The sequence below is a fragment of the Lepidochelys olivacea genome, assembly GCF_965140295.1.
Source record: "Lepidochelys olivacea isolate rLepOli2 genome assembly, chromosome: 5".
Classification (NCBI taxonomy): Eukaryota; Metazoa; Chordata; order Testudines; family Cheloniidae; genus Lepidochelys; species Lepidochelys olivacea.
In genome coordinates this window covers 7,583-31,264 of record NC_140415.1, presented here as the reverse complement: position 1 = coordinate 31,264, position 23,682 = coordinate 7,583, and the positions used below count along the sequence as shown (strand labels likewise).

At 47.1% G+C, this 23,682-nt stretch overlaps 1 protein-coding gene across 6 annotated transcripts in view; it reads left to right on the top strand.

The window, feature by feature from the left end:
• Positions 1-21,189, top strand: part of ARHGEF39 (Rho guanine nucleotide exchange factor 39) — a 69,926-nt gene extending 48,737 nt beyond the window's left edge. For 5 of the 6 annotated variants that reach the window (XM_084628186.1, XM_084628185.1, XM_084628189.1 and 2 more), the window contains exons 8-12: positions 7,756-7,884; positions 17,255-17,484; positions 19,451-19,539; positions 19,804-19,920; positions 20,904-21,189. In XM_084628186.1, the coding sequence (XP_084484312.1) occupies positions 7,756-7,884; positions 17,255-17,484; positions 19,451-19,539; positions 19,804-19,912 (557 nt within the window). In that variant the 3' untranslated portion in view covers positions 19,913-19,920; positions 20,904-21,189. The remainder of the gene's footprint in view (positions 1-7,755; positions 7,885-17,254; positions 17,485-19,450; positions 19,540-19,803; positions 19,921-20,903) is intronic. The other variant, XM_084628190.1, reaches the window with a different exon arrangement.
• Positions 21,190-23,682: the final 2,493 nt, after the last annotated feature.

The window sequence follows — 23,682 nt, the reverse complement described above, 5'->3', positions numbered from 1 at the left end:
CTGGTATAGATACCCTTGGGGCCTCTGTACCCCTGGGACCCAACCCACTGGGCACAGTGGCCGCCCAGGGACCCGTAACACTGCCCATATCTGCCTTCCCAGGTCTCGCAAGCTTTTGTCTGGACTTCTGTGCTGGAAACGCCCAGTTCGCACCGGAAACGGAGACTGAGTGGGAGCCAATACCAATGGTTGTCTCATCCTCTCCCGACGAAGCCTTGATTTCCCCAGCCCTCTTGCCTCCTGATGATTAAGGCTACAATTTGTCATGGGTATTTTTAGTAAAAGTCACGGACAGGTCGCAGGCAATAAACCAAAATTCACGGCCCGTGACCTGTCCATGACTGATACTATAAATACTCCTGACTAAATCTTTGAGGGGAGCACTGCTGGAGGGGGGTGCCTCAGGAGGAGCTGGGGCCTGCTGCTGGTGAAAAGTGGGGGCCGCTGCTGGGGGGACAGGGCCAGCAGCTCCAGCTGCCAGAGGCTGCTGATCAATGGCTGCTCCGTCTGTCCAGGGGCCATTGAGCAAGGGCTGCTCCGAGCACCCAGGGACTGCTGCCAGGGTTCACCAATAGTGGCTGTTTCCAGGGACCGCTGCCAGGGTCTGCCAAAAGTGGCTGCTCCAGCTGCCCCTAAGATCACTTCTCAGGTGGTCCCCAGGGCCAGTCTCACCAGTTGCTGCTTGGGTGGTGCCTGGGGCTGCTCTAACAGCGGCCAGTGCAGCTGACTGCAGGGTCACCCGAGCTGGCTTCAGAGCCACTCCTGTAGCCAGCTGCTTGGGCAGGCCTGGGGGCAGCCACGTTGGCCACCGCAGAATTTATGGAGGTCACAGAAAGTCATCGACTCCATGACTTCCGCTACAAACACAGAGCCCTATTGATCACTGCCAGCACCAAGAGGTGCTGCAGCAGGTGTTTCTGGACTTGGGCACCTCTAGAGGAAGTCCAGGACCAACACTACCAGCTGTTGGACATCCTCCAGCCCAGGGGACCATCGCACGTCACGCTATCTTCCAGTCTGCATAAGCAGTCTGGCACGCACCAGTTTCATGTACCCCCATGCCTAAGAGGTCGGAACGTTGGTACTTTGTCCCATCCAAGGGGGTGACTTTCTTTTTTCTCTTCCTCCCCCCACCCCACACACACTTTGCTAGTGGTGCACACGGTGTCTGAACGGGTGAGGAGCTTCTAACCCCTACGGCGGCCAAACGCTCGACTTCTTGGGCCATAAGGTATACTCCTCCACAGCCCTGCAGTTCCATATCTCTTAACTACTGTACTCTGCTAGCGAAGTATGACTTTCATAACTATGCCAAGCTATGGATCTGCCATAGGACAAACAGCAGCATTTCCAGGCCCCAGTGGAGGAAGGTCGCCTGATGGCCAAGGTCGGCCTCCAAGCTGCAGTGGATGTAGCAAATACATCCTTCCAGTCCCTTGCTGCAGTCCTCTGGCTTCCCCAGGGAGATCCAGACCATCATCCCGGACCTCCTCCTTTGACAAGGACAATTTGTTCTAAGTGAAGACAGACAAGTCCCTCCACTCTCTGAAGGACTTTAGAGCAACATTCTGGTCTCTTGGGAAATACATCCTAGCACCTGGTCAAAAGCAATCCAGTTATGCTCCTATGCACCATACCAGGCCACCTACCCCCAGTATCAGGAGCCTGCACAACAGCATGCTCAGTCACAGTGTCTGCGACACTCAGCCACCGCCACCTCCTCTGCATGGCATCCACCAACGGGACGGTTTTGATGTGGATGTTGAGACCTGCGAACCCCCCACATCACCATCCCCGGCCCTACAACCTTTGGGGACCATCTTGCCTTATTTGTCCATGATTGGGACAAGATCATCACAGACTGTTGGGTATTACAGATCATGCAGCACGGTTACTCAATCAAATTGCTTTCCCTTCCATCTGCGCGCCTCCCGCCCCTCCCAGATGCCTAGTGGGATTCTCATCGCAACCTCCTACAACATGAGGCAGACACCCTCCTTGTGAAAGGCACAATAGAACCAGTGTCTAATCCCTTAGTCAGCAAAAGCTTCTACTCCCCATACTTTCTTATCCCCTTCTCGATCTCTGACTACTCAACACATCATGAAAACTGAGTTCTGTATGGTGACTCTCGCTTCCATCATCCCCTACCTCGCCCAGGGGTCATGGTTCACAGCTCTCAACATGAAGGATGCGTATTTCCACCCTGACATCTGCCTAGCCCTCTGCAAGTTTCTTTGCTTTTGCATGGGTGACAACTACCACCAGTTCAGAGTCCTCCCCTTGGGCATTGCAACAGCCCCAAGGGTCTTCACCAAAGTCTTCGTGGTCGTGGCAGCTCAATTAAGGCGGCTGGGGTACTCTGTGTTCCCTTCCTTAGATGACTGCCTCACTGAGATGACGTCAGCCATCTGCACTCTTTGTTCTCTCCTTGCCACTCTTGGTATCCAAATCCACAAGGAAAAATCCATGCTCTTCCCAACACAGACAATCCACTTCATTGGGGCATGCCTGGATTCCATGGTGGCTCACGCCTTTCTCCCGGCAGGCCATTTTGCCACCCAGACAGCAGTCCTATGTCGCAACCCACACACCACGGTGTGTCACTGTCTCTGCCTCGTTGGCCCCATGGCAGCCTGCACCCATGTGACACTGCATGCGCACTTGCACATGCGCTGTCTATAGTTGTGGCTCATATCAGTCTGCAGGCTCCATGTCGACCACCTGGATGTCACACTGATTGTCCCAAGTCTAGTCCAGGCCTCTCACCTGGTGGACCAACCCTTCCAAAGTGATGATAGGCACCCCCTGCCCCACTCCCATCCCAACCACCACTCTCAGCACAGATGCCTCCCTAGCTGGTTCAGGTGCTCACCCTGGATGGCCATGCCATCCCAGGGGCTTGGACTCGGCACAAGGCCCACATGCACATCAGTATCCTGAAGGTGTGGGCAATCCGCCTTGCCTGCCTTGCATTCCTGCCCTTTATCCGAGCATGCTATGTTCATCTCCTTTCCTACAATACCACTGCAGCAGCATACATAAACAGGCAGGGAGGCACCAAGTCCTGGTCACCCGGTGTGGAGATCATCTGCCTCTGGAACTGGTATATCTGCCACAGTGTCACACTCTGCGTGACATACCTCCCGGGAATGTAGAAAACTCTGGTGGACACATTCAGCTGGATCGGGTACCTCAATCGTGAGTGGAAGCTACACAACCCCACTCTCTGCTGCCTCTGCCAAGCCTAGGGCACCCGTCACTTGGACCTTTTTGCCACTTGCAAAAACGGCAAGTTCCCCCTCCTCTAATCAGGAAAGATATCTTGGAGTCATTGTGGATAGTTCTCTGAAGATGTCCACGCAGTGTGCAGCGGCAGTCAAAAAAGCAAACAGGATGTTAGGAATCATTAAAAAAGGGATAGAGAATTAGACTGAGAATATCTTATTGCCCTTATATAAATCCATGGTACACTCACGTCTTGAATAACTGCATACATATGTGGTCTCCTCATCTCAAAAAAGATATACTGGCATTAGGAAAGGTTCAGAGAAGGGCAACTAAAATGATTAGGGGTTTAGAACGGGTCCCATATGAGGAGAGATTAAAGAGGCTAGGACTTTTCAGCTTGGAAAAGAGGAGACTAAGGGGGGTTATGAGAGAGGTCTATAAAATCATGAGTGGTGTGGAGAAAGTGAATAAGGAAAAGTTATTTACTTGTTCCCATAATATAAGAACTAGGGGCCACCAAATGAAATGAATAGGCAGCAGGTTTAAAACAAATAAAAGGAAGTTCTTCTTCATACAGCGCACAGTCAACCTGTGGAACTCCTTGCCTGAGGAGGTTGTGAAGGCTAGGACTATAACGGTTTAAAAGAGAACTAGATAAGATCATGAAGGTTAAGTCCATTAATGGCTATTAGCCAGGATGGGTAAGGAATGGTGTCCCTAGCCTCTGTTTGTCAGAGGGGAGATGGATGGCAGGAGAGAGATCACTTGATCGTTACCTGTTAGGTTCACTCCCTCTGGGGCACCTGGCTTTGGCCACTGTCGGTCGACAGGATACTGGGCTGGATGGACCTTTGGTCTGACCCAGTATGGCCGTTCTTATGTACTGCTCCTGGGGGACCAACGGGCATGATTCCTAAGTCAATGCTCTCCTCTTTCTGTGACAAGGTGGCCTCCACTACACCTTCCTCCCTCCCCCGCCCCATTCCCCTGGTACTGTGCAAGATCCAACACGATTGGGCCATGGTCCTGTTAATAGCCCCATTTTGGTCCCAACAGTTCTGGTTTCCAGACCTGCTCAGACTCTCCACCCATCCCCTAATCCACCTCCCCACACTGCTGGATCTCTTCACCCAGGACTGGGGCAGAGTCAGACGTCCCTGCCCAGGCTTGCTTTGCCTCCTGGCCTGGCTTTTGGATGGTGGTTGCACGTAGACATTGCCTGCTTGACACCAGTGCAGCACATACTTACGCTCAGCAGACAAGCTTCCACATAGGCATTCTACACAGTGAAATGGAAGCATTTCACCACCTGGGCACAACACTTCTATTTCCCCTTCAGTGACATCTTTCATTCCTACCGTCCTGGAGTACCTCCTGGAACTTAGGACCTCAGACTTCGCCATCAGCTCAGTCTGAGTCCACTTGGCAGCGCTTAGTACGTTCCTCCCACTGGTTGACAGCCACTCAATGTTTACCCTTTCTGAAAGGGCTGACAAATAACTTCCCATCGGTCCTCTAAACTACTATCCCCACACCAGGACCTCAATCTTGTAATCTCTGCCCGCACCAGACCTCCCTTCGAGTCCCTGGCCACGTGCTCCCTCTCACCTTATCCATGAAGGTCATCCTTCCCATTGCCATCTTTTTCACTAAGCGGGTCAGCGAATTGGCAGCCACAATGGCCGACCTACCATATACAGTATTCCAAAAATACAAAGTTTCATTATGCCTTCACCCTAAGTTTCTTCTGAAAGTGGTCTCAGAGTTCCATCTCAGTCAGTCCATTCACTTCCTGGTCTTCCATCCTAAGCCACATGTCTCTACAGCGGACAGGACCCTGCACTCATCCAACATCTGCCATGCATTTGTGTTCTATCTTGACAGGACCCACGTCTTCTGTACCTTTTCATAGGCATTGTGGCGAGGTCGTGAGGACAAGCTCTCTCTTCACAGCACATATCAAAGTGGGTCTCTACAGAATGCTGCAGGCAGGCTAATACCCTGCTGCCCGACAGGATTACAACACATTCCATGCAGGCACATGTGACCTGGCGCTCCGTCCATACCTTCCCCACCCACTATGCCATCACCCAGGGAGCGGCGAAAGATGCAGCCATCAGCCATGCCATCCTGCAGACAACGATACTTCTTGTGTCCTCACACGTCTCCAAGCTGATCACTACTTGGTACTCACCCACATTTGGAATACATATAGGGACTACCACTTGAAGAAGACAAATATGTTTTGTTTCTGGGAGACACCTCTCAAATAGATAAATATCAAGACTAGACATCTATGTGTAGATGGCCCATTAAGGACACTTCACTCTATCAGTGGGCCATAGAAGAAACTCATCCTGCCCAGATAACTCTCCCAAAGGATGCCTTAGACAGCAAGGGGCCAATGGCCAACCCCTGTGAGTCAGCAAACCATGTAAGGACATGATATGCTCATATGACCCTGGCTCCATCTTGGGCTAGTAACTTTCCACAAACAGGAGCTGTGGGCTTTGTTTGGGACAGAGTATATAAAAAGGCACCTGAGACATCTCCATTTTATCTTCATTTCCTGCTTCATTTTTCTGGACTGGATTATTAACAAGGAAGCTCAAAACAAGGACTGATAACCCTTAATCTGTCTGGGTAATTTCCAGAGAGACTTTTGCAAATGAGAAGTTTATTTCATCACTTCTACAAACCTGATATAAGAACTTTGCAATCAATTGTATGTATATGATTCCTTAGCCAGTTATAACTCTCTTCTCTCCTTTTCCTTTTAATAATAAATCTTAGTTATTAAGGATTGGCTGTAAGCAGGTATTTGGGTAAGATCTGAGATTCATATTGACCTACGGGTAAGTGTCCAATACCTTTGGGATTGGTAGAACTTAAAGTATGGTGAATAGGCTTTTCAGTAACCCCTCACTATATTAGACTTGGTTGTCTAGATGGGATCCAAGAGCTGGAATATCTAAAGGAGATTGTGTTTGGTTTCTTATTAACCAGTGTGGCACTACAGATAGCTCTCTTATTACTGGACTGGTGAATCTAATTACAGAATAAACTGCCAGTTTTGGGGATTATCAGCCCTATTTCTTGCAGTCTGCCCTGAGTGTGGCATTGTCAGTGTGGCCCATCCAGACACCTGGTCACACCCACTCACCATCCCCCCTACTGCAGACTGCGCTACTTAGTGGTGAGAGGGTGACTGAAGGGGCATCGCCCTGCATGGCTTCTTATAACCTTGTCTGTAGCATGAGGCAATGTATGACTCAGGTGCAGGTCACTGACCCTGCTAAACTTTCACCTATGGCGCGCAAGTACGCCCACTTTTGAAATAGAGAGGGGCCACACATCTCGAAGAACCTCCAGTTACAGGTAAGTAACCTCCTCAACTCCCAGATTTCAGCGCTAGGATTGGGTAGAGCCACTTACATGCACTCTTCTCTGTTAGGATATAGATATTCAGGCCTGTCTGTAAAGGCCTATACTCTAAGAATTTAGGTGTATTCTTATCACTTGGCTAGTGATAGAGGTATAAAAGAAAGAATCAAAACCACTGTCTGCCAGTCTAAGGGCCTTCTCTTACTGTGACAGTTTGTGGCCCTGTGCTTAGGCTCAGGCCTTTGGCTAAGCAGCAGAGGCAGCCATAAGCTGGGAAGCGAACGGTCACATCCTCACATTCCAAACTAGTCACATTGAAATAAGGTGTTATTGGGCTGTTAGGCACTATCAGGACAGGACTGTATTCCTATCACCTCCAGAGAAAGGGAAGTGCCTAGAAAATGTAAAAGGAAACTTAGTTTGATAGCATCCTGTCTGGCAAGAACTCACTTATCAATAGCTGGGATGTGAAATCCTCACTTCTGTATTGTTTTGTCATTATAGTTCCCACTTTGCTGTTGTTTGTCTGTATAATCTCTGTCTGGTTCTGTGATTGTTCCTGTCTGCTGTATAATTAATTTTGCTGGGTGTAAACTAATTGAGGTGGTGGGATATAATTGGTTACATAATCATGTTACAATATGTTAGGATTGGTTAGTTAAATTTCAGGAAAATGATTGGTTAAGGTATAGCTAAGCAGAACTCAAGTTTTACTATATAATCTGTAGTCAATGAGGAAGTGACTGGGTGTGGGTGGGGGTGGGCATGTGGGTGTGTGAGATGGGAACAGGGAATGGGGGTAAGAAAATTGGAATCATGTTTTGCTAAAGGGGGAAATGGGAACAGGGACACAGGTGTAAGGCTCTGTGGTGTCAGAGCTGGGAAGGAGGATACTAAGGAAGGAAACTGGAATCATGCTTGCTGGAAGTTCACCCCAATAAACATCGAATTGTTTGCACCTTTGGACTTCGGGTATTGTTGCTCTCTGTTCATGCGAGAAGGACCAGGGAAGTAAGTGGGTGAAGGAATAAGCCCCCTAACATTCTCCAATGCTGGCAATTTTGTCTATTACCCAACCTGATGTAGATCTCTAGCAGTGAAGTGTTTGTTTTTTTTATTGATGTGCTATGCTAATTTCAGAAGCTGTGAAATCTGTTTCTGAGGTGTCTCAGTGGGTCCATAGCACAATTTGCAGCCGTGAGAACTCAATGCAACTGCTTCGGGTCCAGAAACTGCTCAAAGGACGGAAGACCAAGGTGCTGACTCCAGGTGGGTCCTACTCATCAGCCAGACTAAGTGAATTGGAGGCAGCTTTGTGATCGCTTTTGATTCAATTCAAATAGACTTGGGGAGGAAAATTGGCTAATGTCTCACAAACAGGGTATGATAAATGGAAATTATGAATGAGAGAGGCGACTAGTGGGCCCCCAGGGTGTGGGGCTGCCTGGTTGGATTCACAATCTTCATTTAATGACCTGGAAGTGGAGGTAAGTAGCAGGTTAATGGCACTTGTAGGTAACGCTCAATTGGGAGGAATTTATGACTTGCAGTGAGGACAGGAAAATGATCCAAAGTAGCTCATGGACATTAGTTTGGAAAAATGTAGCTAATGTCTCTACCTCATCTTTTAATATGTAGAGAAAGCTGACAGTTGTGTTTTCATCCCTCATGTGAGCTCCCCTCTTCCCCCACCCCTCCCCTCCCTAATGCAAGACTCCAATATGTTCTGGTGGCATGGGAACTGGTGTTTTGCCTCTGCAGTGCACGGGTAAAATCAAGGAATGTTGGTTGACAAGAATTGCAACACTAGATCAACCTAATGGTCCATCTAGTCAAGTCTCCTGTTTCTAAGAGTGGCCAGTATAATATGTCTTTTGAGGAAGGTGGGTGCAGGCATGGGTTCTGTGCCAGTGCAGACTAATATTGTTAATGATAACATACCTACTGATCAGGGTCATAGCCTCGGGTGGGCCAGTCCACCCATTTAGCATCCAGGCCCACCCAAATCTGAGCTGCCGTAGCGCTGCCATAGCGGCCTGGAGCGTCACTCAGGGACAGCAACGGAGGGGGAGGAGAGCATGGGTACACCCCCACACTGCAGCTAGTACTCTCACTGAGCCCCACTAGATGGCGCCCAGCATAGGTGCCGACTTCTACTGGCACTGGTGGGTGCTCGACCCCTCCTCTGACCCTGGCCCCACCCCAACTCCACCCCTGCCCTGCCCCCATTCCAGCCCCGTCCCCGCCTCTTCCCCTGAGCGTGCCATGTTCCCACTCCTTCCCCTCCCTCCCGGAGCTTGCTACAGCTGTTTGGCAGTGGCAAGCACTAGGAGGTAGGCGGAGGAGCGGGGATGCGGCGTGCTCAGGGGAGGAGGAGGTGGAGGAGGAGGTGGGGCGGGGATCTTGGCTGCCGGTGGGTACAGAGCATCCACTGATTTTTCCCCATGGGTGCTGCAGCCCTGGAGTACCCACAGAGTCAGTGCCTATGGTGCCCAGAGCAGGGAAACTGGGCTGGCAGCAGAGTTCTACGAGATGGGGCCCGGGAAGCCTGCTGAGTTCTGTCCCTTTCTCACCTGCAGCCTCCAGTAAGTGTTTGGAGCCCAGGATCAGTCGGGGGGTGGAGGAAGCAGCAGGGCCCAGGGGCATTGGGTGAGGGCCCGGCATTTAAAGTGCCCCCCAAAAGTAGTCATATTTAAATCCCTGGGCACCTGAAATCCAGGACGGCGCTATGTGCCTGCCCTTCAGAAAGCTACGCTCCTACAGCTCTGCTTTGCCATTTTTTGAGCAACCCCATACACGTGCCCAGGTCAGCAGGGGAAGTCCTAGGAAGAGGGTGTGGCATCGGGGGGAGAAGCTGAGCTACCGCAGTCTGTCATTGTCCGTCCAGCCAAAAGTCGCGGCCCACCCAAATTTCCACTCCTAGCTACGTCACAGGAGCTGATAAAGTTTCTAAATTACACTGTTGGGGGTGGAAAATGATGAGTGATCATCAGTGTAGCTAGATAAACTAGTCAAAATCAAACAATAATATATGCTTTTCAGTATAGCCAAGTACAATCTTATACATTAGAAATGGAGGTTGATAATCTGAAAACCAGAGACTCTGGAAAGCACTTAGAGTTGGATTCAGAAGGGGGACTTGGTGCTTAAAGTGGCAGTTAGGCACCACTAGTGTATGCAAAACCCTTGCTTGGCTGTCTCCTAACCCTGAAGGTGCCTAAAGTCCCTAGGCACCTAAATTTGTGTCATTAAAGTTCACGAGGTAACTACATTTCAGTGGCTGTGCGTGCACAAAGCTACCTCAGTCCTGACACTGACCACCAGTTTGGTCCCTAACTTGTACCTAAACCACAGTGGCATTCTCCAGACTGGTGTTCTCCTTCCTATCTTGCTTTTAGGGTCTGATCCAGTAGGCATGCTTGGAGCACCCCTAAACCTACACAAAATCGCACAAGGTGGGGGAACAGCTATAACTTAGCCTAGTGGTTAAGGCACGCACTCAGGATGTGGGAGAGACAGGTTAAATTCCCACCACTGCCAGCTGTGGAGTAGAGATTTTAACTGCGGTTTCCCACCTCCCAGGAGAGTACCCTAACCACTGAGCTATGGGGTATTCTGGGGCAGGGTGCTCTGTCTCTCCTGTTGAACCTGTTCCACTGTGTGTAAAATAATCAAATACACATTGGGCCAGAGAATTAGAATGGCTGTCTATAGTCCAGTGGTTAGGGCAGTCCCCATGTAGCAGGCAGACCCAGGTTCAGTCCCCTTCTCCAATGCATATTTCATTACTAGTAATTGCAAGTCCATGCTGTCACATGGGTGTAATTCCTAAAGTCATGTGGTTTAAAAAAACCCACCAAAAATGGCTGAGACTTTAAAAATTGGAGGGTAACAGATCATGAATGCCAGTCATGATTCAATCTGCTGCTATTTTGAACAAAGAGTTCTTCCCCATTGTAGCTGTATCCATCACTTCACAGTGACTCGTTTGAGGCTTTGGAGTGATATTTGGTGTAGCCAAATCAGTTGATTTTATCATTTAATTGTATTATTGTCATGGTTAACTCATATGTAATCAATATGTGATGCATAGTTATTAGTAGGATAGGACTATGGGAGTATAAGACTGAAAAGTATTTAGGAGCAATGGATGTGTATTAGGTTTTAGTAAAACAAGGCTGTAATGCAAGGCCTACTGGGTAAGGCCTGCATGATTTCAGCGTAGCCACTCTAGACTTCAGTCTTAAGGATACTTGTCATGAGTGGGTGACCAAAGATTGACCCTATGCCAGTAAAACTATAAGATTACTATAAAGGATGTGCCAATAGGTGATGTTATGGAAAAATAGAACACCATGTATCCATCTAGACTGCAAGGTACCTGACTGGAACATCATGGAAAGTTCTGTTTTGACCACAGAACAGAACACAGGAACATATGCGCATAAATGTTAATAAGATGCTGCTAATAATAAAGGGAACAAAGAGAATACCCTATGAAAAGTGGAAGAGTACTTATGGCACCTTAGAGACTAACAAATCTATTAGAGCATAAGCTTTCGTGAGCTACAGCTCACTTCATCGGATGTGTACAGTGGAAAATATAGTGGGGAGATTTTATATACACAGAGAACATGAAACAATGGATGTAACCATACAGACTGTAACAAGAGTGATCAGGAAAGGTGAGCTATTACCAGCAGGAGAGCGGTGGGGGGCGGGGGGACCTTTTGTAGTGATAATCAAGGTGGGCCATTTCCAGCACTTTACAAGAACAGTAGGAGGGGAAATAAACAAGGGGAAATAGAAAAGGAGTACTTGTGGCACCTTAGAGACTAACCAATTTATTTGAGCATAAGCTGTCGTGAGCTACAGCTCACTTCATCGGATGCATGAAATAGTTTTACTTTGTGTAATGACACATCCACTCCCAGTCTTTATTCAAGCCTAAGTTAATTGTATCCAGTTTGCAAATTAATTCCAATTCAGCCGTCTCTCGTTGGAGTCTGTTTTTGAAGTCTTTTTGTTAGAAGAATTGCCACTTTTAGGTCTGTAATCTAGTGACCAAAGAGATTGAAGTGTTCTCCGACTGGTTTTTGAATGTTGTTATTCTTGACGTCTGATTTGTGTCCATTTATTCGTTTACATAGAAACTGACCAGTTTGGCCAATGTACATGGCAGAGGGGCATTGCTGGCACATGATGGCATATATCACATTGGTAGATGCGCAGGTGAACAAGCCTCTGATAATGTGGCTGATGTGATTAGGCCATATGATGGTGTCCCCTGAATAGATATGTGGACACAGTTGGCAACGGGCTTTGTTGCAAGGATAGGTTCCTGGGTTAGTGCTTTCGTTGTGCGGTGTGTGGTTGCTGGTGCGTATTTGCTTCAGGTTGGGGGGCTGTCTGTAAGCAAGGACTGGCCTGTCTCCCAAGATCTGTGAGAGTGATGGGTCATCCTTCAGGATAGGTTGTAGATCCTTGATGATGCGTTGGAGAGGTTTTAGTTGGGGGCTGAAGGTGATGGCTAGTGGCATTCTGATATTTTCTTTGTTGGGCCTGTCCTGTAGTAGGTAACTTCTGGGTACTCTTCTGCCTCTGTCAATCTGTTTCTTCACTTCAGCAGGCGGATATTGTAGTTGTAAGAACGCACTCCAAAATGTATGGGGTGGGGAAGAACAGATAAGGAAAAAGAGGGTTGGAACCCTTATGCATATGCATAAGGTGTTAGGTGTCATCAGAACAAGATAGAGGTGCCCTGGCTGGGCTAAAGTGCGAAGACTCAAAGGGAGGATGTATTTGGGATGACCCAAGCAGGAACTACCCTCTATCAATGACCACCTGTCAATGAGAGATCCAGTATGTGAGTATGAATATGGCATTGGCTATTGCTTTGGCTCTCTCACATTGTGTAGATGTGCATGTGAGTGTAATTTATAATACGAACAAAATCTTCTTGCTTGTAAGTGTTTTTGTGGTTACTGTAGTCATTCTTTGTGTACTCCTCACTCTTCCAATCTAAAAGAATCCTAAAGGGTAACTTTCTCCCTATTGATCTGAAAACTGGAGCACAACAGGGGCTGAGCTCACTCTCTAGAGACACTATAGTTTAACACAAGACGATCCAGTCAATTTAAAATAAAGGCTACGTGGGGGTTATTGTGTGTGCTGATTGTCTTGCTGTATGGATGGTTGTATTGATTTGTGTCTGGTGGGTGTTGTATTGGGAGATTTTGTGGATTTGTGTAGGTGGTGGTTGGGCACTTGGATGTGGCAGCTGGGCCAAGTAGTCCACCATCTGTGCAGTCTCCCTCATATAACCAATGAAACTGTTGCATACAAATTACCTGTAGACTAAGGGTGGTGATTGGTTGAGTTAAATTGGATATCACAGTGGTCTAGAACTTTTGGCATGGCATAGCTACAGCCTTAGCATAGCTGTATATTGCATTGGTGTAATTCATAAAGTCAAAATGGCTGAGAACGTATAAACTGAACAATAACAGACCATGATGATTCAGCCTGGTGGTATTTTGAACAGCATAAGCTCACAACCATGCTTGTAGCGGCTTCCTTCATTTAATGTTGACTTAACAGACATTTTAAGCTTCAGAGTGACATTTCTGGAATCTTATATACGTTTACACACAGTGGAACAGCTTCAACAGAAGAGACTGAGAGCCCTTTCCCGGAATACCCCATATCCCAGTGGTTAGAGCACCCTACCAGCAAAGGGGAGACTCAAGTTCAAATCCCTTCTCTACATCAGGCAGAGGAGGAAATTGAACCTAGGTCTCACACATGGTAGACCAGTAGTTAGAGCACTCACCTAAAAGAGGGGTACCACCATTTTCTTCCATTTGTGTTTTCTTCCCTTTTACTTTCCTTGAAAAAGGACTGACCCGGCTTAAGCACCGAACGCAAGGACAGGGTTCATGGCTGTGAATCCCAAGTAGAGGGAGGCACCTTCCTCTGTCCTGGATTTAAGCCCCAACCCTCAAAGGCACTTAGGCACTGTGCCCCTCTCTGCCATTTCCTACTGGCTAGCTTAGGTGGTTCCGCACTCAGTATGCTGGCTTTTGCTAATCCCATTCTTAGGTCACTAACTCTTTCCATGCATTGTATAGGGAACCAGGGTGCCAAACACAGGGTTGTAAATTCCTCTTGCAGCAAGTGACATAAAAGTATTGCCGCACCTACGTTCCCCTTGTGAATTCCACCTTTGAAGGTCATTGTAGATAAACAACTGAACATAGCAGTTTTGTTCACAGCATTCCACTGGGAAAATGCAGTTCTTGGTGGTATAAACACAGGAACAGAGGGCACTACCGGCCTACTGTGTCCAATTCTTTGGAAAGCACACTGGAAAAATTGCAGATGGTTCAGAGAAGTGCTACAAGAATTAGAGATCTGGGAAATCTGCCTTACAGCAAACTCCTTAAGTCTCTCAACCTTTTCTTATATAAGCTAAATTATGATCTAAAGATACCTACACAGGGAGAAAATGTCTGATAGGGGATGTCACAGGTCAACAGGATCAGTGCTATGCTCCATCTTGGGGACAGTCTCTTGGAGGAATCCCTTCAATTTGCCAGACACCCCTCTTCCCCTCCCCAAGGGCTCTCACTCTTCTTCCAGGGTAAGTTAGGGGGCCTCACCACCTCCTTAGATTGTACTCCTGGGACTCCAGCACTGCTGCTTCACATCATGAGCTCTGTTCAACAAGTCCAACTTAGATAGATTCCTGGTATAGACTTGTACACTCTTCAGGGATTAACCCACCTCATAAAGCATCTGCAGTGACACTCAAACAGTATTGTCAAAACAGTCAGGTTTATTAGGCCTGGTCTACACGGGGGGAGGATAGATGGTAGTTACGCAACTTCAGCTACGTGAATAATTTTTTTTTAGTTAATTGCATGAGTTAACTGCCATTAATCAACAGCCCTAATAAAAAATGTACCAGGAAATTCCATATAAACACTCAAAAACCAGGAAATGGCCAACGTTAAGTTTTTCTGTATAACCTTAACATGTGTCCTGTTTGTGCATATGCATTACATTAGTCTTTAGTTATATGATCAGGTACTGTTATTTATGTATGACCAGTATCTCATCCAGTAAACAAGGCAGGGTGTGCTCATTCAGCAGAGGTGATAAAAAAAAAATTATAAATAATTATACTTAAACATTATTTAAAAACAAGTATTTCATTTTTATAAGGAAAACCAACTCATTCTTCAAGAGCTTGATTGTACATGCATTCATAGAATCATAGAATATCAGGGTTGGAAGGGACCTCAGGAGGTCATCTAGTCCAACCTCCTGCTCAAAGCAGGACCAATCCCCAACTAAATCATCCCAGCCAGGGCTTTCTCAAGCCTAACCTTAAAAATATCTAAGGAAGGAGATTCCACCACCTCCCTAGGTAATGCATTCCAGTGTTTCACCACCCTCCTGGTGAAAAAGGTTTTTCGAATATCCAACCTAAACCTCCCCCACTGCAACTTGAGACCATTACTCCTTGTTCTGTCATCAGCTACCGCTGAGAACAGCTCCCACTGAGAACAGTCTAGATCCATCCTCTTTGGAACCCCCTTTCAGGTAGTTGAAAGCAGCTATCAAATCCCCCCTCATTCTTCTCTGCTGCAGACTAAACAATCCCAGTTCCCTCAGCCTCTCCTCATAAGTCATGTGTTCCAGTCCCCTAATCATTTTTTTGCCCTCCGCTGGACTCTTTCCAATTTTTCCACAACCACCTTATAGTGTGGGGCCCAAAACTGGACACAGTACTCCAGATGAGGCCTCACCAATGTCAAATAGAGGGGAACGATCATGTCCCTCAATCTGCTGGCAATGCCCCTACATATACATCCCAAAATGCCATTGGCCTTCTTGGCAACAAGGGCACACTGTTGACTCATATCCAGCTTCTCGTCCACTGTAACCCCTAGGTTCTTTTCTGCCGAACGGCTGCTGAGCCATTCGGTCCCTAGTCTGTAGCGGTGCATCGGATTCTTCCGTCCTAAGTGCAGGACTCTGCATTTGTCCTTGTTGAACCTCATCAGATTTCTTTTGGCCCAATCCTCTAATTTGTCTAGGGCCCTCTGTATCCTATCCTAGGTAAATTGAGTTTGAGACCCCTGGTCTACATGGTGGGGTTAGGTTGGATGGATTAGGTTAGGTGGATTTTTCACACCCCTGAGTGATGTAGTTATACTGATCTAGGTCGGTATTCTAGACCTGGCCTCAGTCTCACCTCCTTGCTTAGCCTCCAGATGAGAGTCCAGTCTCCGTCCAGCAGCCAACCTATCTCCCCACTTCACACCTTTGTTCTTGAGCTGCAGCTTCCCTGCAAAGAGGTGAGGAAGTCCATCTCCTGCTGGGTCATTTGGTTGCTAGGTATCAATACGGCAGTGATTTGGATTTGCCATTGTCTTTTCAGATGCTCCATTCATATGGGGACTAAGGCCCAAATAGCTAGGCAACATCCATACCCATGTCTCCTAGCATGCCCTGAAAGCAAACAGTCAATGTCTTCCCACTGGGTAACAATATACCATATAGGAGAAACTGAGGCACATATGGGATTCATAAAAATATAGAAAATTCCCACTTTGTCACAGGGAGCTCTTGAATCTAGCAAACAGAGGCATAGTGAGATCTGATGGCTGGAACGTGAAACAAAACAAATTCCAAGTGGAAATAAGGAGAACTTTTAAGTGAAGGTAATTAGCAATTAAAACACTATGCCAAGGGACATTGGTGGATTCTTCATAATTTGAAGTTTCTACATCAAGACTGGATGCCTTTTTCTAAAGGATATATGTTCTAGTTCAACCCAGAAGTTACAGGCTTGATGTACAAAATGCTGCTGAAATTCTCTGGCCTGTGTTATTCAGGTCAGACTAGATGATCACAGTGGAATGAATAACCTACCCATGGGCAAGTTTCTTCCTAATTCCCATCAATTTGAGGTTAGTTTGTCCTGAACCAGGAGGGATCATGTCCCTTTTTATCTTACGTTAAATATAATAAAGTTGTGCATGTTCTCACGGTACTTACAGAGACCCCATCTTTTTTTTAAAACACCCTGGTAAGCTCTTTACCATGTGGCAGTGAATGCCAAGCTAATGATGCAGTGCATGAAATAGATGTTAATTTGCTGCCTTTTCCCTTGTATTATATGGAGAGGATGAACAGAAGTTCCTGATTGATTTACTTTTTCTATCCCCTTTATTATTTTGTATCCCTCTATCATATCCCCTTAGTCTCAACCCTTCTATTTCTGTTGCATTCTTTTTGAAGTAGGGTGGGTGAGCAGATCTGAACACAATACGCCAGGTGGGGTGTCCCATTACTTTTATAATGACATTATAATTCAGTATCACTCCACATGTATATAACACTTTTTTATTCATGCCTGCATGCTTTTTCTGAGCACTTTTTGCACATTGAGCAGAGGTTTCTTCACCCTGCCCTCAGTCACATCAAGGGCTATTTCCTGAGTGATTAATAGTTTATTTAAAACCCAGTAATCTGTAAGAGTAGTTCACTTTATTCCTTCAGTGGATACTGCCTGTGTCACCACTGAGTCCCATCTCACAGTTGTGCTTTCCCCCCCCCCAACAACTAGGGCGCTGGTATATCCAAGAAGGCTGGCTCATGGTGGTACCCACAAAGGGCGAAGAAGTGAAGCGTAAGATGTTCTTCCTCTTCTCCGATATCTTGGTTGCGACGAAGCCCTGCCACCCACTGCATCCCCTGAACTCGGACAAGTTTTCTTGCCAGGCAGTCTATCCACTTAACCAGTGCACAGTGGATAAAGTGTTTGGCCATACCCAGAGCCAGGGAGGGCTGCTCAGTGTAAGTTTCTCTCAGTTTCTCGCTGCAGCTCCTACAGCCCTCATTTCTGCCCCCTGCCCACAAACACATCCTGATCTAAAATAGAATGAATGTGAGAGAGGATAGTGGGTATAACTTACCACTGTGGCTGAGGCAATGATGGGGAGAGCCACAGTGAGTCTCTTAATTGCTGCAGGAGCAGCAGACTAGAGAGGGTAAAATAGTGGCAATGAAAAATATAAAGAGCTAGATTGTGGTAGGGAGGCTTCACTGCAGAGGGAAGAGCGAGGGAGAGAAGAGCCCACATCACCTCTGTGGGAGGCACAGTTCCGCTCTGACCGCCCTGGTGTGCAGCCTCCTCTCACTGCTGTACTTGATTTGCTCGGGGTAGGGGCATGGCCCCTTGTGCCCTTAGGAGTACACAGAGGAAGCAGTGCCTGGGAGGATTCTGCTCATTGTGCTGTCCCCAGTGCATCCACAAAGAGGCTACTTCCAAACTGGCCCCAAGGCAGCATGGTAAGTAAAAGGCAACAGAATGGTCACTAGGGCTTTGGCTCATCTGAAATCCTGCCAGCTAACATGTGGAGAGATGCTTTGGAACTGTTGCCAAGGGTGGAGCTCCTCCTCATGGCTGCTTTTCTTTCTTCCCCTATGTCTTTTCAGTGAAGGACCTGCCTTTTGGCTGCAAGGGCTTCTCCTGTTAGGGGTTATAATGCCTTGGGTAGAAGCATCCCAGAGGTCATTTGAAGTGCCTGCAGTTAGAAAAACATCTCCTGACTTGTCCCAATAATGCTAAAGCAAATTGCTCAATTTACATTTAAACTAAGACCCTATGCTTCCATGTATAGTTACTTCTGAGAACAGAGCCACATTAAAATGCAGTACAGGGAGTGTGGTCTCCTGGGTTCTACTGGATTCACCACAGACTTGGACTGTGACCTTGAGCAAGAGGCTTCCTTTCTGGGCTGGTTTCTCAATATATAAAGTAAATCTGTAAATGAAGATGCCCCTATGCTGAGAGGAGAGCTTTTCCCGTCAGCATAGTTAGATACCACCTCTTGGGGAGGTGGATTGTCAGCCAGAGAAGCTCTCCTGTTGACATAGCACTCTGACAGCAGGGATTGCTCCATAAGGGCTGGAGGGCCTGGGGCTAGCCAACCCTTATTAGTACAGAGGCACACCTGGATTGGATCAGGTAATCCCTTATAAAGTACAGCAAGTGGCTGCAGTGAAGGGGGAAGCTCAGGAAACTGCAAGAAGAAAGAGGCTCCTACAGAGAAGACCTTGACACCAGCTAGAAACCTGAGGCTCCAGCCACATAGGGCCTGCTAATGTGGGAAAGGCCCCAAGCAGGAAGGCCTGGGTGTAGGATAAATTTGGAGACTGCTGGGAGTGAGAAGGCTCTAGCCAAAAGATCTGGGATGTGGGGTTTCCCTGCTGAGACTTATAGCCAGGAAAAGCCTAGGAACTCAACAAGAAGATAAAACCAATGGACTGTTTTGGAACTTGCAGGGGCTTTTTTGAACTTTATTTATGCAAACAAATGTGGACACACCCCCAGAAGGGGTGGTGAATGGACAAGAAAAGCCTATGTGGAGTATCAAGGGTGGCATTGACTTACTACCTCCATAAGATGCTGGGAGGAATATTAATTGTGTGTGAAGTATTTTGAGATCTGCAGCTGGAATTGGCCAGAGGGTAGGTCTGGTTCTGGTTCTGTGCCAGTGAAGCCTGGACAGCCCTGTTGCTTTTCTATTGCAAAAGGAAGATTACAGAAATTAGATGGGATGAGGTGCTAGTTGTCTTTGTGGCAGGGCTGTTTTCTGGGGCAAAGGAAATGTTAAAGATAGGTGTTGAGTCCAACACCCTTCTTCTTCTGTTCCTTCCCTCTGAATCATCTGGCCCTGGCTGCTGCTAGAAGACATGATACTAGGCTAGATGGATCATTGGTCTGACCAGGTGTAGCTATTCTCATGTTCTCTTTCAGCTCTCCTTTCCCCACAAGACACTGCTGTTGATGTCAAGCAACCAGGAGGATATTAACAACTGGTATCTAAATCTGACAGCTGCTATCAGGTAGGTCTCATCTGCTTTCTGCTGTTCAATAGGTGACTTCTTTTTTTCTTGATGTGTACTTGTGTAGGAGGTGGGACAGTGCACCAAAGTGATCATGTGGGCTTCTGGAAGTGTATCCACAAGATGAGTGGCTTTAGCACCAGGCTGATTGTGGAAAGGAAAGGGAGCTTTGACTCTGAAGGCAAGCCTTAGAAGGAATAATCTCATGGTGCAGGTGAACAAAACATTAAGAGTGGGGTTTTCCTCATTTGTTGTTCTCCCTAGGCAGCTGAAAGCCAGGCCGACCCTTGTACGCCAGAAGGAATACCTGACAGAACAACCTGTCAGCTCAAGAGAGGCCCATACAGTCCAGAAAATGTGCCAGGATTTATAAGAGCAAAGGTGTGTGTCAATGTTCCCTCTAATTTTTTATGTCCATGTTCGGAATTAATTTTATGTGCACCAATATGGAGGTGATGTGTGACAGGGGTGGGGCTGAGGGGTTTGGAGTGTGGGAGGGGGCTCAGGGCTGGAGTACGGGGGGTGAAGGCTCTGGAGTGTGGCCAGGGATGAGAGGTTTGGGGTGCGGGAAGGGGCTCAGGACTGGGGCAGAGAGTTGGGGTGTGGGCTCCATCAGGGGTTGCAGGCTCTGGGGTGGGGCCAGAGATGAGGGGTTTGGGGTGTAGGCTGCCCTGAGACTGCAGTGGGGAGAGAGGACTGCCCCCAGCCCTCTCTCACCACAGTAGCTTGGGGCCGGGGGAGAGGCACCTCTCCCCAGCCATGGCGGGGCCAGGCCAGGGCAGGGGCGCCTCTCCCCCCCGCACAACCCTTGAAAGCCTGCTGTGAGGTCACACCAGTTGTCACGGAGTCCCTGGGCGATGCTCTGGAACTGAAACTTTCTTGATTAAATCACTTTCACGCCCTTCAGTAGGTAACACAATCACATCACCTTCACTCCAACCCCTAACCCTAAGCTTAGAGGGAACTTAGGTGTGTATATTGTGGGGATACACAAAGAGTGGACCTTCACATCCTACACACTACTGTAATAATGTTTGTACAAGTATGCCTTTTAAGGTATCATATAAAAACTTGTAATTTGATGATCAACAGTATCATGGCAAAATGCCCGTAGCAGCATTATATGTGATGTTACAAGCATAAGCTGAAATTGTGACTCTAAAAGTATATTTTCCAGATTGGTTTGGCCACTTCCCAAACTTGTTCGTCAGAGACAAAGGGCAAGCTGATACCTCAGCCAGGTGTAAACAAGGCTGATAGACATTACCTGCTAAATGGCCATTCTTTGGCAGGAAAGGGGGCAGGGGCAAAAATCTGTATCTTGAGTTTCCTTCCACACAAACAGCCTGTCGCTTTGCTTCTAGCTGGAAATGCTCTCAAAGGGGGCAGAGGACTCTCTCTCCCTTCCCATCGCATTTTCTGCATCTGACAAAACAAAGGAAGCAGCGGTTGGACTCTGGGGGAGGGGTCCTTACATAAAGAGTTTGGTCAGCAAGACTGCTGAAAGCATGTGGTGAGAAATCTTTCCTTTGAATATAATCTGTTGTTAGGCACCAGTGATTGTTTTATTTTTCTTGTAACCATTTCTGACTTATGGCTCATTACTCGTACTCACTTAAAATCCATCTTTGCAGTTAATAAACTTGTTTTATCTAATCCACTGTGGTTTGCTGAAGTGTTTGGATAAATATTTAAAATAATAAACTGACATTATTCCCTGAAAAGAATAACAGACTTAATATATTTGTACTGGGCAGTATAAGACTGTAACAGACCCACTCTACCCCCATCTTCTTCCCTGCAGAAACTACACAAGCTCCACTACCTGTGCACTCAGTGACCTTTTATTTCTAGTTCCTTCCACCAATATCACCACAGTCCCTGTTGAATACAGTAACTCCTCCTTTAGTCATCCCGGTTAATGTTGTTTCATTGTTACACTGCTGATCAATCAGAGAACACGCTTGTTTAAAGTTGTACAATACTCCCTTATAATGTTGTTCACTGCTTTGTCCACTGCTTGCAGAAAGGGCAGACTGTTGGAGCTAGCTGGTGGGGGCTCCGAACCAGTGTGGACCAGCAGCTCCCACACCCTAAGTTCCCTGTGCAGCAGCTGCCCAGCAGACTATCAATTGCCAGCAGTTCAGCTGTCTCTCTCCCCACTGCCATGTGCTGCTCCTGCCCTCCGCCTTGGAGCTGCTCCCGAGAGCCTCCTGCTTGCTGTGCAGGGGGGCGGGCGGTGGAAGAGGGGTGCTAAAGTCAAGGTGTCCCCCTCCCCCTGCTTCTGCCCCCCACTCCTGTACCTTATCTCCACAGAGATTAGGTGGGGGGGACGCTACAGAGCTCAGGACAGAGCGAGCTTGCTGGCAGCAGCTGCTGTCTCAACTTGCTGAGAGTGGGCTCAGCTTACTTAAAGGGGCAATGCATGTCTCTCTCTCACACACGCAAACACACACAGTGTGTCTGTCTCCCTCTGCCATGCTGTCTCCCCTCTGTGGTGCCTTGTAGAGTGTGAGGCTACATTAACAACAATTTGTTAACCCTTAAGGGCTCAGCCGAGTGCTAGTTCATCATTTATCAGTAAGGCATTCCCTGGGAAATACCCCATGCTCTTCATCCCGCTGACTCCACCACCTCAACCAAGCTTCACAATCATCACTGCTGTGTACAGTATTAAATTGTTCGTTTAAAACTTTGTGTGTGTATATATATATATATATACACACACACACATTTGAGTGTCTTTTGTCTGGTGAAATTTTTTTCCCTGGAACTTAACCCCCCGCCCCCCAATTTACATTCATTCTTATGGGAAAATTGGATTTGCTTAACATCGTTTCACTTAAAGAAGCATTTTTCAGGAACATAACTACAACGTTAAGTGAGGAGTTACTGTCAAAACCTCCTAACAGTAAGAACAGTAGGACAATGGAATAAACTGCCTTGGGAGGATGTAGAAGCTTTTTCACTGTAAGTTTTCAAAAGGAGACTGGATACCCACCTGTCTTAAATGGTTTAGACACAAATCTTGCATCTTTGCAGACCAAATGACCCTTGCGGTCCCTTCTAATCCTATGATTAATAAGTCAGAATGCTTTTACTAAGTTATCAACCAATTAAGTTATCAACTTGCACTAAGTTCAACAACTTATTTGCTGTGAGAATAGATCACTAAATATTTTCTGTCATACTGTTTAAATATGAATAGTACTATAGTAAATGAAATGATGAATTCACACTACTGTGGCTCTTTTATGTAATGCTGATTATTAATTGGGCTTCTGATCCACCAAGATCTGAGTATCACTGCTCTAAGCTTACCAGTGACAACCAGTGTGCTCAAAGTGCACTTGTCTAGACTTTTTGTTTGGAACATGAATGCAGAAAATCATGGAGCAAAGGTCTTCAAAGAATCAATTTTGAAGCACTACGAGCAGAGGAAAGTGATCAGGAACAGTCAGCATGGATTCACCAAGGACAAGTCATGCCTGAATAACCTAATTGCCTTCTATGACGAGATAACTGGCTCTATGGATGAGGGGAAAGCAGTGGATGTGTTATTCCTTGACTTTAGTAAAGCTTTTGATACAGTCTCCCACCGTATTCTTGCCAGCAAGTTAAAGAAGTATGGGCTGGATGGACTATAAGGTGGATAGAAAGCTGGCTCTATCATCAGGCTCAACAGGTAGTGATCAATGGTTCCATGTCTAGTTGGCAGCCAGTATCAAGTGGAGTGCCCCAAGGGTCGGTCCTGGGTCGGTTTGGTCAACATCTTCATTAATGATCTGAAGGATGGCGTGGATTGTATCCTCAGCAAGTTTGCAGATGACCCTAAACTGGGAGGAGTGGTAGATATGCTGGAGGGTAGGGATAGGATACAAAGGAACCAAGACAAATTAGAGGATTGGGCCAAAAGAAATCAGATGAGGTTCAACAAGGACAAGTGCAGAGTCCTGCACTTAGGACAGAAGAATCCCATGCACCGCTACAGACTAGGGACTGAGTAGCTAGGCAGCAGTTCTGCTGAAAAGGACCTAGGGGTTAGAGTGGACAAGAAGCTGGATATGCGTCAACAGTGTGCCCTTGTTGCCAAGAAGGCTAACAGCATTTTGGGATGTATAAATAGGAGCATTGTCAGCAGAT